Source organism: Mytilinidion resinicola (genome assembly GCF_010093595.1).
Source record: "Mytilinidion resinicola strain CBS 304.34 unplaced genomic scaffold BDZ99scaffold_2, whole genome shotgun sequence".
Classification (NCBI taxonomy): domain Eukaryota; kingdom Fungi; phylum Ascomycota; class Dothideomycetes; order Mytilinidiales; family Mytilinidiaceae; genus Mytilinidion; species Mytilinidion resinicola.
In genome coordinates, this window is record NW_022985438.1 from 995,170 (window position 1) to 1,009,937 (window position 14,768).

Consider the following 14,768-nt stretch of genomic DNA (forward strand, 5'->3'; position numbering starts at 1 on the left):
GGCGATAGAAGGCGATCTCGCGCGGATGTTGTGACTGGCTTGCATGGGCGGCTTGTTTTTTCGATGCGATCTGGGTTAGCAGTGGGGAGGGGCGTGGGTTTGAGCAACGGCATTGGTTTTCTGGCGCTGGTCACGAAGCAAGCGTGCATATCTGCATGCAACTAGATCTGCTCCGCCGTGGGAGCTGGAAAGTACATATTTTTACGGCCTTGATGAGAGAGGACTGTGGAGAATCCCGATGAGGCCTGAGGATGGCTTGTAGGAAGGTACCTTTCGTTTAGGACTGATACGGTCTGGCAATATGTACAATGAGAGCAATGGACGCATCCGGAGAGTCATGCTATGCGCTGCACCCAAACACCTGACAAAGGCGCAGATGCGGACTAGGACGTTGTCTGTGCACGCTTGCGCCAGTACCTTTGCAGTGCGGCGAGCGCCCAAATTAGAGCCAGTGGATCCAAATTGTTCGAAAGACGGGTTGATTAGCAGGTTGCAGCTTTTATATATCGCGTGAATGGCTGATAGCACCATAAAGAACCCGGGACAGTGGCATAAGCGTAAGAAACGGCTGCCCAGGTGCCAGGGTCGGATCCGGGTATCAATCCGTGGCTTTCGAGGACTGGATTGCAATTGCTTCCCTGTGATCGTCGCCGGGGCCAGACAAGGCTGGTTGGGCGAGGTTCCAAGGTTGCCGTTTCCAGCTGGAGCTTCGTCATTCATGGAGCACTGGCCAAACACGACCACATCACTCCAGCTGGCATCGTCCTCGTCGCCCGCCCGGATTGCCTCTCGCCCGCCTGCGCTGCCATTCCTTTTGCCCTCGTCCGCCCAGGCCAGCCTTATTGCATTGCTCCAGCCACTTCGCCGCGTCAGCCCCTCACAGGGTCCGCATTAGACCGCCCGGCCTGCCAGCACTAACCTCATAGCTCTACGGGCTGAGGTCCGCCAGCATTAACCGCGCAACAACCTCAGTCTCCACCTCTCCACCACGACTCTCACGGCGCCGCTCCTCCCACCCCCTCACCTCTCCTCCCCTCGGGCCCCGCCAATTACCTCCCGCCCTCTCTCCTCCGCCCTCTCTCCTCCGCCCTACTGAACAATGACTTCCAGAGACGCGTCCGAGCTCAAGCAGCAGGGCGCCTTGGAAGCTGCCCAGGACCCCGACTCCATCGTCACGGCGCAAGCTGCAGAGAACGCGGTGCTGGAAGAGGCAAGGAAGGGCGGCTCTGCGGCGTTCCAGTTCAATCCAGACGCCTCGCCTGAAGAGAAGGCCGCCCAACTCAAATCTGTGGGCTCCACCCCATCATTGCTTATTTTCGAGAGCTATGCTGATACACTCCTCCCAGCACGTGCCGCCTGGATTCCACCACGAACGCAACCCAAAGGCCACTGCCTTGGTTTCTGATGTTGTAGGTACCTCCAGCTCTGGTCTTGGGTTTGTTTGCTAATTGCTTCACTAGGACGACGGCAAGCCTTCTGAGTTCGACCTTCCTCCAGCCTCCAAGGCTGCTGCGATCACGGACGACAAGCCTATTGCCAACGGACATGCCAACGGACATCTGCCAGACGACGATTCTGCTCGCTGGGAACGCGTGGGTTGGGCCCCCCGGTTTGGCGACCTTGATAACGGGGACGATGAGGAGGGCACCATGCTAGACCACCAGACCTGGCTGGAAGGAAAGCTCGAAGACAAATTCTTTGGAGGTGAGCGCATTGCCCAGTTTTGGTGTCGTCGAATCTGCAACTGACGAGCATTCTAGACTGGTATCATAACACGGGAGTCATTATATTTGCCTGTCTGTCCTCATGGGTTGTCGCGGTCCTCGGCGGGGGACTGGGATGGGTCTTCCTGATCATGGCCATCTGCGGAACCTACTATCGGACTTCCATCCGCCGGGTTCGTCGCAACTTCCGGGACGACGTCAATCGCGAGATGGCCAAGAACAAGCTGGAGACCGACACCGAGAGCTTGGAGTGGATAAACAGCTTCCTGGTCAAGTTCTGGCCCATCTATGCCCCAGTCCTGTGCGACACCATTGTCGCGTCCGTCGACCAGGTTTTGTCCACCTCTACTCCGGCCTTCCTGGACAGCTTGAGAATGAAGCAATTCGTTCTTGGGACCAAGCCTCCGAGACTTGAGCACGTCAAGACATACCCCAAAGCCCAGGACGATATCGTGTTAATGGACTGGAAATTCAGCTTTACGCCCAAGGACCACGCCGATCTCACCTCTCGCCAAATTAAGAACAAGATCAACCCCAAGATTGTTCTCGAGATCCGGGTTGGCAAGGGTCTAGTAAGCAAAGGTTTGGATGTTATTGTCGAAGATATGGCATTCTCGGGCCTCATGAGAGTAAAGTTCAAGCTTCAAATCCCATTCCCTCACGTCGAAAAGGTTGAGATCTCCTTCCTGGAACGCCCTACCATCGATTATGTCTGCAAACCGCTCGGCGGTGAGACTTTCGGATTCGACATCAACTTCATTCCAGGTCTAGAGAGCTTCATTGCGGAGCAGATCCACGCCAATCTTGGCCCGATGATGTACGATCCCAATGTGTTCCCCATCGAAATTGCGAAGATGCTTGCCGGCAACCCTGTCGACCAAGCGATTGGCGTTCTCCAGATCACTTTCCATGGCGCTCAAGGCTTGAAGAACCCCGACAAGTTTTCTGGTACCCCTGACCCTTACGCCGTTGTCTCGATCAACTCAAGAACAGAGCTTGGCAGGACGAAGACAGTTCATGAGAATGCCAACCCCCGCTGGAATGAAACTGTCAATGTTATCATTACGTCACTCAAAGATGCTCTTACCATTCAGCTATACGACTACAATGAGTACCGCAAAGATAAGGAGCTAGGAACTGCCACTTTTGCGTTGGAAGCGCTCGAGACTGTTACAGAGCATGAAAACCAGGCCCTCGAAGTCATGGCTAACGGTCGAGCTCGTGGCATTGTCCAATGCGATATTCGATTCTTCCCCGTTCTCGAGGGTATGAAATTGGAAGACGGCACTGAAGAGCCTCCGCCAGAGTCTGCAACTGGAATTGCCCGTTTCACCGTTGAGCAAGCCAAAGAACTCGATGGCAGCAAGAGCTTGATTGGCCAGCTGAACCCGTACGCGGAATTGATTCTTAACGGAAAGCTGATTCACACGTCAAAGAAGCTCAAGCGGACCAACAACCCAATTTGGCCGGATGGCTCTATCGAAATTCTCATCACCGATCGGAAGAAGGCCAAGCTTGGTCTCGTCATCAAAGACGACCGCGACATTGCAGCTGACCCTGAAGTCGGCAAGGCTCAGATCGGTCTCGACGACATGCTGGATCTCATGGCGAAAGGCCACGAATGGTACAACCTTGCTGGCGTGAAGACAGGTCGGGCGAAGATGACTCTGCAATGGAAGCCGGTAGCCATGAAGGGAGCGGTTGGCGGATCAGGTGGTTATGTCACTCCTATCGGTGTCTTACGCCTTCACTTCCAGAATGCCCGAAATCTTCGCAATGTGGAAACCATGGGTAAATCCGATCCATATGTTCGGGTTCTTCTATCTGGAATTGAAAAGGGCCGAACGGTTACCTTCAAGAACAACCTCAATCCAGACTGGGACGAAGTCATCTACGTCCCGATGCATTCTACACGCGAGAAGCTGCTCCTCGAGGTCATGGACGAGGAGAATCTTGGAAAGGATCGGTCTTTGGGTCACATTGAACTCGCTGCTGCTGACTATATTCGCCAAGACGAGGATGGCCAGTATCTTGTAAACGAGCAGAAGTCTTTGAGGTCTGATGGTCTGCGCACTGGGCCACGAGCTCAGCCAAAGGGCACTCTGAACTACACCTGCTCCTTCTACCCCACATATCCTACCGTCGATCCGGATGACGAAGAGGAACAGGCGGCTCGCAAGAGCGCCGAAGCGTCTCGTCCAGGCACGGCTATATCTGGCAAGCCGAGCGTTGATGGCGCGAGTCTGGAAGAGAAGAAGACGAAACTTGATCGAAGCTCTACTGTTGGGACCATTTCTTCTTTGAAGAAGACTACCCCTGCAAGCAGTGAGACTGATCTTGCGAAGTCATTGGACAAGGCCGAAGCTGAACAAGATATTGTGCCAGTGAAGAAAGAGATCGCGAAGCTCAGGCTAAATGCGGAGACGTTGTCGCAGTACGGTGAGCATAGTCTGTATCTCATTGGTCCGTGTATATCCCGAAATAATCAGCTAACGTTTCAGAATCTGGTCTCATCGTCTTCAAACTCATCGATGGCGAGTTCGCGGCGAAGGACTGTTATGTCCAGGTGCTTATGGATGATATGCTGTTCCCGTCGTACCAGTCGAGCAAGATCCGTTCCAAGAATCACACTTTTAACGAAGGTACCAAGTCTCGCTCGATTGGGATTCGCTCAAACGCTGACATGTTTCTTGTAGTTGGTGATGCAATGGTCCGAGAGCTTGACTTCTCCAAGATTACTCTTCGTCTCATGGAGCACCTTGATAAGAAAGGTGAAGGTGCTGAAGATCACATCATTTCTAAATTGACAGGTTCTACGCTGGACACGCTTAGGCGCTGTTTGGTGAGCTTTGCAGCCATCGCATCGATAACTCTGAGCTAGACTAATTTTTGGCAGTACACACCTACTCAACTTACGTTGAAAGACCACGACGGGCGGGAGAGCAAGATCACCGTTAGCTTGAAGTATCTTCCCATCAAGATGAGCCTGGACCCCAGCGAGAGCTTCAATAATTCAGGTACCCTCCGTATCGATGTTTTGGATGCTGCAGATCTACCCGCTGCGGACCGCAACGGCTACAGTGACCCTTATTGCAAGTTCAATCTCAACGGAAAGGAAGTGTACAAGACCAAGACACAGAAGAAGACCCTGCACCCTGCGTGGAACGAATTCTTTGAGGTTCCGGTCCGATCTCGTACAGCAGCAAACTTCGAGGTTGTAGTGTACGACTGGGATTTCGGCGACAAGGCGGACTTACTTGGCAAGGCTGCCATCAACCTCGAGATTTTAGAGCCCTTCATGGCGCAAGAAGTCACACTGGGCTTAGACGGTGAGTCTGGCGCCATCCGACTCAAGATGCTCTTCAAGCCCGACTACGTCCTCCGCTCTCGCCAGGGCTCCTCCACCTTCTCCGGAACCTTCGCAGCACCCGGCAAAGTCATCGGCGCTCCCGTCAAGGGTATCGGCAAGGGCGCTACGCTCGTCGGCGGCGGAGTCGCAAAGGGCGCCTCCTTCATCGGCCGGGGCTTCCGCCGCCGCAAGTCTACCAGCGTCGAGCACGACGAGCCCGAACGCCTGGGCACACCCAACGGCTCCGTAGACGGCCCGCCCGCTATCAGCATCGAGAACAGCGACGGCACGCCGAATTCGAGCCACCGCCGCGACAAAAGCTGGGGCGCGCAGAGCATCTCCTCGCACCTCGGCTCTCCGACAGGCGGCGGCGCTGAGCAGGGCGTCGCCTCCCTCAGCGTCCTCTCTGCCTCGGGCTATCCCGCCGGCACTAACGTCATCGTGCACATCAAGCACGAGGGCGCCAAGGGCAGCAAGGTCGTGCACAAGACCAAGCACATCAAAGCGCCCGAGGGCAACGTCGACTTCGACGGCGAGACGGTCAAGGTGCCGTGCACAGCGGATGCGCAGTTCAAGCTGCTCGTCAAGAACCACGCCACGTTCGGCGCGGACGACGAGCTCGGGGAGGCGCCCTTCTTCGTCGACGACCAGGGCAGCGGCAGCGAGAAGGCGGTGGCGGTGGGCGCGGGCAAGGTGGTTGTGCGCAGCAGCTTCCAACCCGCGGATGTGGGGAGTATCGCGGGCGGCGCGAGCCCGCGGCTGAGCAAGCGGTTCATGAGTAAGCGGGATAGTCGGGAGAGGAGTGCAACACCGCAGGGTTGAGATTGAAAATGTGTGTTTTGTTGACTTTGTGTGTGTGTTGCAGGGCGGTTGACTCGGCGGCGGTTGACTACGAGGCGGTTGACGACTAGGCGGTTGACGGGTAGGCGGCTGAGTGCGAAGGTGTAATGGGTGGGTGGGTTAGGCGGACGGGGGACGGGGGACGGCGACTGCAAAAACGGACTTTTTCCTTGTTTATTCTCTACCCCTGACGAATTGGGAAATGGGAGATTGGGATGGAGAAAAATGGATGAGTGAAGACTCAACGGGTTGGGCACCTCCTTTTTCCTAGTTTCTGCGACATTCCTGTTGGATGCTTGGTTCCTTGTGTTTTTACCCTTCCTATGATATACCTCTTTCTTCTTTTTTTCTTTACGCTTTGGCTATGGCTATGGCTGCCTTTGTGGATGTCTATTAGTAGGGTAGGGGGAGTAGGGAATAGGGAGGGAAGGGGGGTTTGTGATACCTGCGAGTGGTTGATGTGGATGATAGTCCATAAGCGTGGGGGGGGGGGGTTAGAGATGTAGTTAAAAATGAGATGAGATTGTGTAATTATGCTACGAAGTACTATGTATGCACAATGGCTTTTCTATCTTGCGATTTCTATTCTACTTTTCTACGTTCTTTGACCCACCGCCCTCACGTCATCATCCCAAACCTTTCTTTTTCATAGATCACGTGGATACTTTAATGTCACGTGCCTTCCACGTGCCCTCCATACTTTCTTCCTTTTCTGGGAGGTATATAATCTCCTCGTGCATAGCGTCTTCTCTTCTTCTTCTTCTTCTTCTTTCTTCCAGGGAAGGGCGGGATGAGGGGAGGATGAAGCCCATCTAGCCACAAGCCCATGGGCGAGGGGTGGTGGGTTGCAAAACGACATCGCCAAAGATTTGATGGAGTGGAGGAGGGATCAACAAGTCCATCGAAAGAAGATGATGGTGGGAGGAGGGGGGAGGGAGAGGGTGCAAACTGACACGCCAAACATTATCATGGAGAGGAAGGAGGAGAGAGATGTGCGAAAGAGGAGGTCCTACATGCACATGGAGAGGGCGGAGGAGGGGAAGGAGTGGGGGGTGCTGATGGTCAGAAAGAGGTGGAGGTTGGGGTGGTGGTCATCTATCATTGTCGGTTAGGGGGAGGAGGTGGTCAGTACGGCATTCATGTCCATAGACAGCAAGGGTTAGCAAGTATCATCAGGGCTTGGTGATGGTAAGCATCAAGCGTGTAGAAGACTCCCAAAACTTCCGCGCTCCATCATAGGAATTGATGCGAGCTTTTACTCCACCACAAGCCCAGCTCCATGGAGGAGTGACTGGGACCGCTTTGATCACTCTCCATGGAAGCCCCGCTTTTCATTTTGAAGAACGATCTCCAAATGCTCCCCATGGGTAGTTGCTCCCGACTTCTTGACTCCCTCGTCCTCAAGGTTCGTTGTAGAAGGAAGGTTGGGCGAGGGGTGAACTTCCGCGCTCCATTATCTGATTAGGTTACTCATGTTGCTCCACCACAAGCCCAGCACCCATGAGGTGAGGGCCAAGACTATTTCTGAACACTCTCCATGCCAACCTCCGTCCGATACCTGGAGAACGATCTCCAAGTCCTCCCCATCGGGAAAGTTGCGTCCGGCTCTTGACTCCCACACCTTCGAGATCTATTGCAGAAAGAAAGGCTGGGCGGAGGGAGCAGGTTTCATTGTGGACTTAAATATAGAGGTTTTAGACGTAGACGCAAGTGTTTGGGCATTGTGTTCGGTGGTATGTCGTTCAGTCGTTGTAGACTCAATAGGAAAGGAAGCGGAGAACGACACGTGATATCACGTGACTCTGGAGAAATAGTATTTGAGTTCCATAGAAAGACCAGCAGTACGATTATAAGTTGCCCATGACTTACTGCCTTCATGCGGTTGTCGTGAGTATTATTTGCAGCATACAGGTTCTTGCAGACATGTTCTGGTGTGATGTAAACGCCTTCTCCGCATAAAAGGCACGCATGCCCATGATTGGACCGCTGTTCCATGAGGCTTTGATGGGAATTGAATTTTTTTTCCCATGCTCTTAGCGCATGTTCTTGTCGCCAGCCTGTGGCGGAAAGATGCTACCTCAATTGCACATGAAGGTCCTGAACGTTTTCTTGATTTGGCCGGGTGGTTCAAGGCGTCTTTGCTGTGTACGCACCAACATAGCACCCCTACCATCCTCGTTTTTATTCTTAGATAGCGCAGACTTCTGTAGGTGCTTTTCTGGTCGGTCATGGTGTCTTGATGGCCGCATGCTGATAATAAGAGACAGTCCACAAGACCTTTCATAGTTGAAGCTGAAGAGTTTTTATGAACGGATTTGAACCAGTAGCTTAGTCTTACCACCATATGCGAATTTGGTGGTCCAGGATTGCAGCAGCCATGAGGTCTTAGACACCAGATTTTTCGACCTCATCCTCAAAGAGTTTCTATCCAAGAGTGTGGACATGAGGGTCTTCTGAAGTCTGATCTAGCATGGAAGGCAGGATATCTTTGCCAGACGACGCTATTCAAGGTTTTCACCACTCTCCTAGTTTCCACATCGAGCAACTTCGAAATATCTTTTGTCCAACCATATACGTTTCTTTGATATCGAGGTCCTCTCCATGGATCCAAATGTTTCCTGATTCACCGCTCAGCTTGTCATGCTTAGTCCGCTTTACCGGACACTACAGTTGCGAATAAGAGGCGCGCATTCACCAGTTCGACATTTGACGATACACTCGAACGTTTTACTAGCTCGGTCACTCGTGTTATGCTACCGTGAGTATTTTGACCGCAAGCTGCCCAGTCATCGTCCATTTGCCGTCCAAGGTTTTTCTCAGTCCTGCATAGTAAGGACCGTGTACACAGCGTACAGTTGTTTCGTATCCCGCACTACCTCCGCAGCCATTTGAGTCTGTCTGCGGGTATCTCACTGCATAGCCTGTATTTTGGACACATTTTTCGACGCTATCTTCAAGGATCATCAGGATCCAACTGCGCGAGGTTTTCATGTTCCGAAGTGCTGCATCGTCATGACTGAGCGACCCTGGCTGATTTTCTCATGAGGTGAACGGCTAACACGGATGGTACCATGGAAGAAGTTGAAAGCAACGCTTTTTAGTCATCGCAATAATAGTCGATCGGGCCAACGACTGTGCCACATATTGTCTTTCCCACTCGTAATATGTTTCTCCGCCAGCAAACACATAAAACGAGCTCAGCTAGCATTGTTGGCAGTTGGAAATGCGGTCCCGACAGAGCGGCCCAAACATTGATCCCAAATCTGTCCTTGTGAATGAGAGAGGGCGCCGAAGCCATAGAATGCGACTAACAGAGGACTTTGACAACCTCAGCTCGCATCAAATCGTTTTGACGCACTCGTTGATGGCACTGATCCGCTTGTTACTTGCACATAGCCAAACCCAAACTCTTTTGCTAACTAGCTCCATGTTGAATGTATGTGCGGCGTCTGTTATCTCAAAGCCAGAGGATGTGGCATACCGATGATGACATTGAGAAATTTCGATACACCTCCTTCTCCGAAGTCATGGCGTGACCAGTTGGGCAGAGTTGAATCATCGACAGTTCGACAGTCTGATTTTAGTACCGGTGTGAAACTGAGCGCTGGGAAAAAGATCTCCAAGAAACATATGAAAAGATGACGCTGTAGTTTTTGCACAATCACTAGGCACCATTTAGCGGTCATATAGCTCTTTTGAAGATCGATAACTTAGGAATTCACGCCCGGCTTACTTCCAAGCCATGTCTTTACTGAAAGCGATGATGTGTTGACCGCAAGATCCAGCTTTTCTGAACTACTCTGCCATCATAGCAACATCATGAGGAGTATCGATAGGAACGCAGAACATGTTCATACAATCCCTCCTAGGCTTGAATCGAGCAACGACTTCCGGCAACGCACTCATCATTCACCAGTCTAGAGCCCTTGAAACTTCTAGTCATATGGCAGGTATTTGGTCGTTGACAATACCCTTGCTCATCCCGAAGCAACTTTCTCGTTCCCGACACAGCGCGACCGCCGGGTCATCATCCCCGAATCATCCGCATCTTACTCCCAAAGGCATTTAGTCGTAAGAAGAGTAGTTTTTTTACTGACAACATCATAGCGATCTTGCTTCCTGGGGTTCTGCTCATCAACGACGATTAAGATTGGTCGAACTAGCCCTGGGGTACTACGAGTTGGCAACACAACGTTAGGCGTTCTTGCCGCCCAAGCTGCCGCATACCTATGGGCGTTCTCGCCTTTTCGAAGCCGGCGTTTTTGGGTGGGACTACTGGATCCGAAATCATCTCCCGCGGCGGGAGCTGGGACCCATATATGGTATGCTACACCATTCCCCCTCTAGACGGAGTCTCCGATTTCTGATGCGGCGCCTACATGTCAAGGGATAGCTTGCACTGCCATGCTGAAGCTGGTAATATTTGTTTTCCTCTTCCTTCTTCCATCAAGTAGTTCGCGAAGAACTTTCAAGAGTCCACCGCCATCGTACGATCAACGTATCGGTCGCAGCAGCGAACAATTGAAATGCTGGGCCATCAACCCAAGCCATGAACTTGCTTTGCGTCGTCTTTGCGAATGTGTTGCAAGCGCCGGGGACTACACACCATCGATGTCTCCGGTGGTCTATATTGATACACCCCCGAGAACCCAGAGGCACCGCTCCATCATCAAAAGTGCCTCAATTAGTCAACTAGGCTGAACGAAGACACAGCAAAAGACCCATAGTGAGTTATCCTACGCGCATTTGGAAAAAAATGGCTTTCCATACAACATTTTGAGGTGCCAAGATGGTACCGGGCATGGAAAAAGATGATCGCAAGTCTTCATACTCCCTAATAAGACTACGGGAGTACCCCCCACCATGGCACTCGGGATTCAATACTTTTGATTGAAGGCAGAGAAAAAGACCCATACAGCATGAGTACTGCCTCTCTGGACCAACAGCTCCCCTACAACATCTCGCAATGGCAGACTGGTACCCATGCCGCAGATTTGATGGAAGTCTTCATACTCCCCAGAAAGACGACAGGAGGACCGCTTCATCATCTTCTCTTGTCTAGCGTCTTTTAATCGACGAGACAGCCAATAGATCCGTGGATCTCCGGCTTCGGAAGATGGACAGCCAGCGGCCCGTTAAACGTCTGCAGAGTTGCATAATGGGACCCCCAAGCCATAAGATTGGCCAACAGGATGTTTTGAACCACCAACACGTCCCTCTCCAGCCCATGTGGCTGTCCGCTTAGAGGTTTGACAACACTCCACTCCTCCAGCTCAGTCATGAGGTACGAGTATCTGAGAATTTGATCCACCACCAAGCATCGCCAAGGACACTGCCTTGTTCTTGATACTGCATAAAAGAGCTGCAGCATGATAGTATGTTGTGCGACGAGCTTACCGGCTGGCGGGACAGAAGATCCCATCGTCTACTCCCGTGTAGCTGTTGGATGATGGACGTACAGCTTCTCAAAGAAGTTGTGATCATGATATCCGGTGCCAGCATTACGAAAATGTTGAGAAGTCTTGATACACCCCGAAAGAATTGTAGCAGCGTAATATATTTGCTGCCCGGAGTTTGTTGACCGACGAGACATAATGAGGTGTCTTGGATAGAGACGGATCCGGTGGTCGACGGAAAGCTCACCACGGTCCGTTATCTTCAAGTATTTCGCCACCGGACATTCTGTGTCATCGTACTCATTTTGATATACCCGAAAGAGCTGCAGAAGCGGCGCTCTGGTCATCGGGACCACAGCCGGCAGTTTTTTTTTTTTTTTTTTTTTTCGACGAGCAGCACAAGGCTTCATAGAGGTACTCTGAGCTCGATGCCGATATTGGCAAAGCGAACGACCAGCTCCACATATGGGATCTGCGGAATTCTCTTTGGTAGAACGGGACCAGACATGGTAAATAATGAGAGCTGGTTTTGATCCGGCCCAAAAGAGCCGCAGCAGCATGCTTTTCCTTTTTCCAGTCTATTGACTGACGAGACATTGAAGCGTTGTATGCACGACGATGAACACGACGGCAAGCCGCCAGTTTTCCCATGACAGGCTGCTATAAGGTGTGTCAACACGGTACGAGACATCGTGCGTTTGGAGGTTAATTTTGACACGCCCCGGGAGAACGACAGGAGCACCGCTCTGCCATAGTGGCCCCTTTTCACGTCTTTTTATCGACGCAGGAAAGAGGTCCATCATGCTGAGCTCGGTGAGATGGTGAAACAAAAGCTACTCCGTCGTAGGTTTTCTACAAGGATCTTGATGCCGACATCGTCAACTGGTGAATCAAGATACTTGATACGCCCCGAAACAACGGCAGAGACACCGCTCTCCCATTGGATCTCTGCACAGCCCTTTCTAGACACAGAAAAAGCCTCTATCACATCGGATTCATTGAGGTGGCGAAGGAAAAGATACTACATCGTAGGGCCCTTCCGATTGTTTTGAAGCCCGACATATCGAGCGGCCAAGCATGATATGGATGCACCGCGAATCTCGAAACAACCGCAGGAGCACCGCTCTGCCATTGGAAGTTAGAAGGTCTTATTTGACGACACGGAAAAAGCCTCCATTACTCAGAAATCGAGAGGATGGTGAACAGCCAGGTTCCCATTTCAGGATGCTTGTGATTGTTTTGGTATCGGGCATCGAGGTACAGGATGCTCGTTGAGAAGTAGGCTTGACACGCCCTGCAAGAAGCCACGGGAGCACCACACTGCCATAGGCTCCATTGGTCTGGGATTTTGATCAACGGAAGGTGGACGAAAAGCTACCTCATATCGGCAGGTATTGGAAGGTTATAGCACCGCACATAGATCAAATCGTTGGCCCATGTTGACTGGCCCCTGGAGAACTGCAAGAGCACCACTCCACCACATTCTTCCCCATGCTCACTGTTGATCGATGGGAAGGAGAACACTCTCCATGACTCCATCCACAGATGGGGTTCGAACGGGGGCGGACAGCTGCCCATGTTGAGTTGAGTCACATTATTATCGCAACCGACATAAGGTGATCTGCGGCGTAGTTTGATATGTCCCGAAAGGGCCAGAGGATCACTCCATAGAACCTTCTAGTGTTTTGCTTTGATTGACGAGACAGGAAAAGAATTCCATGCATCTGGTTAGCATACGTCGGTGAATGCACAGGCACTCATCGCTGCTCCCAAACTCCGTTTTATGACACCGGCCATGGAGTCATCGAAAGATGGAAATTGATATACTCCAAGCGAACCGCAGGAGGACTTCTCCATAGCAAAATCGCGCACTCTAGGATCTGATTCCCAACTCAAAGAAAGCTCCATTCGCGCTTTCATTGGCACATGGAGAAGCAGATGCCCATGCAGTGTCAACTATGCTGGTATTTGTGGCACCAGACGCCCATATTTCGAAATAGTGAGTGAAGTTTTGATATAACATATAACTGGAAGGAACGAGAGCAGCGCCGCTCCATGGATCCTCGAAATGGATAAGTTGATTGACGAGAAAGAGGGAGGGTCCATCGACTGTGCTCATAATGGCAGTTGAACTGAACAACCCATAGCTCTTGCGACCTTTCTTTCCGGATCCAGAACACCGTCGAATAGCTCGGCTTTTATGATACAGACGCCATAGTAAGTGTGACATGGAGAGAATTGATCCCCGGCAACGCCATCATAGATGGCATTCGTGCCAGTTGTTGAAAGAGTCGGGAAGAAGCCGGCCATAGCCCACTCTGGCATCTCGATCTTCATCCCACTGCTGCATCGAACGCCTTCCAAACAAAACGACAACAGCCCATGGCAGCAGGGCCAGATGCAGTTTGTAGCCAGCGACCGAGTCCACCAAGCCATTTCTCCGTGCAAGCTGCGATTTGGACGCACACCACACAACATCATCTGTTGCAACGTCTGTTTTGGAACTCGTCGCTGAGTCCGGACCGCACACCACCCCCACCCCACCTCCCCAGCCATGAACGCCTTCCCCACATACAGGTCGACTCCAAGCCGCGGAGACCAGGTCCATTCAGCCGTAGTTTGTGCTCTTTCAACTGCTCTCCCCGACGAACCCATAAGGTGCTTCGTAAACCCGACGTTGATCGCACCAACCAACCCCCAACCATGACTTCTCCTTAGACAAATTTCGAAACCACCACCACACCCACCACACCCATGGCCCGCTCCGTTTGCATAGTCTTTTCGCACCCTCTCCCCTCTCCCTCTGCCTCTGCCTCTGCCTCTGCCTCTGCCTCTACCTCTGCCTCTGCCTCTGCCTCCCCCTCTCTGCCCTCCTCCAAACAGCGTCCCACCCCCTCCCTATATACCTCCCCCCAACCCCGCCTCCTCTCACATGCCTCCGACGCTCAGCCAACGCATTCCCCGCGTCTCCGATCACAAGCACCCGATACCGACACCGGCACGGGCTATTAGTGGACGCGCCCTCGGGAAGAGTCGTAACACACAGAGGCATGAGCGTGCTCGGAGGGGAGGTGGGCTAATAGGGGGCGGGTGGTGCGGAAAGTACAGGAGCGAAGAAGGGGAGGGTGTGAGTGGTCTCAAAGGGGGAAGTGTGACGATGTGCCGTGTGACGAGGGCACTACGCGGAGCTGGAAGATGCCGATGGGAGGCGGCGTGTCCGGGGGGGAATGAGGAGATGGTTGGTTGTGAGCGTCTGGAACGCGGAAAGCGATGGCGAGGCGGTGAGGGAAGGGTAGGAAACAAAGGGGGCGATATCGGAGGGAGAGACAGCGAGTCGCGGAGAAGGTGGAATAGGGGGCGAACGGGGGGACGCTGGGGAGGCCGGAGCGGAAAAACAAGCGGGGTCGAGGGCACGCAGAATCGGAGAAAGGAGGAAGGAGAAGTGTGATAGAAGAGTGA

The 14,768-nt window shown here is 52.5% G+C and overlaps 4 protein-coding genes across 4 annotated transcripts; 3 read left to right on the forward strand and 1 right to left on the reverse strand.

Annotated features, from left to right (window-relative positions):
• Positions 1-828: 828 nt before the first annotated feature.
• BDZ99DRAFT_406352 (tricalbin) lies at positions 829-6,209 on the forward strand. Its single transcript, XM_033716449.1, has 7 exons — positions 829-1,288; positions 1,347-1,409; positions 1,461-1,704; positions 1,761-4,163; positions 4,226-4,366; positions 4,421-4,566; positions 4,621-6,209. The coding sequence occupies exons 1-7, from the start codon at positions 1,100-1,102 to the stop codon at positions 5,893-5,895; spliced, it is 4,461 nt and encodes a 1,486-aa protein (XP_033582900.1). The 5' UTR covers positions 829-1,099; the 3' UTR covers positions 5,896-6,209.
• A 3,459-nt stretch (positions 6,210-9,668) lies between these two features.
• BDZ99DRAFT_493872 (uncharacterized protein) lies at positions 9,669-10,614 on the forward strand (the record flags this gene model as incomplete). The annotated part of the gene is made up of 4 exons (XM_033723268.1): positions 9,669-9,863; positions 9,902-9,984; positions 10,021-10,235; positions 10,368-10,614. The coding sequence occupies exons 1-4, from the start codon at positions 9,761-9,763 to the stop codon at positions 10,612-10,614; spliced, it is 648 nt and encodes a 215-aa protein (XP_033582901.1). The 5' UTR covers positions 9,669-9,760.
• Positions 10,615-13,317: 2,703 nt separating this feature from the next.
• BDZ99DRAFT_457878 (uncharacterized protein) lies at positions 13,318-13,813 on the reverse strand. The gene has a single exon (XM_033718787.1). It carries the CDS (start codon positions 13,743-13,745, stop codon positions 13,425-13,427), a length of 321 nt encoding a protein of 106 aa, XP_033582902.1. The 5' UTR covers positions 13,746-13,813; the 3' UTR covers positions 13,318-13,424.
• Positions 13,814-14,241: 428 nt separating this feature from the next.
• Positions 14,242-14,757, forward strand: BDZ99DRAFT_471243 (uncharacterized protein; the record flags this gene model as incomplete). Its single annotated transcript, XM_033721715.1, has 1 exon — positions 14,242-14,757. One exon carries the CDS (start codon positions 14,242-14,244, stop codon positions 14,755-14,757), a length of 516 nt encoding a protein of 171 aa, XP_033582903.1.
• Between the last annotated feature and the right edge of the window lie 11 nt (positions 14,758-14,768).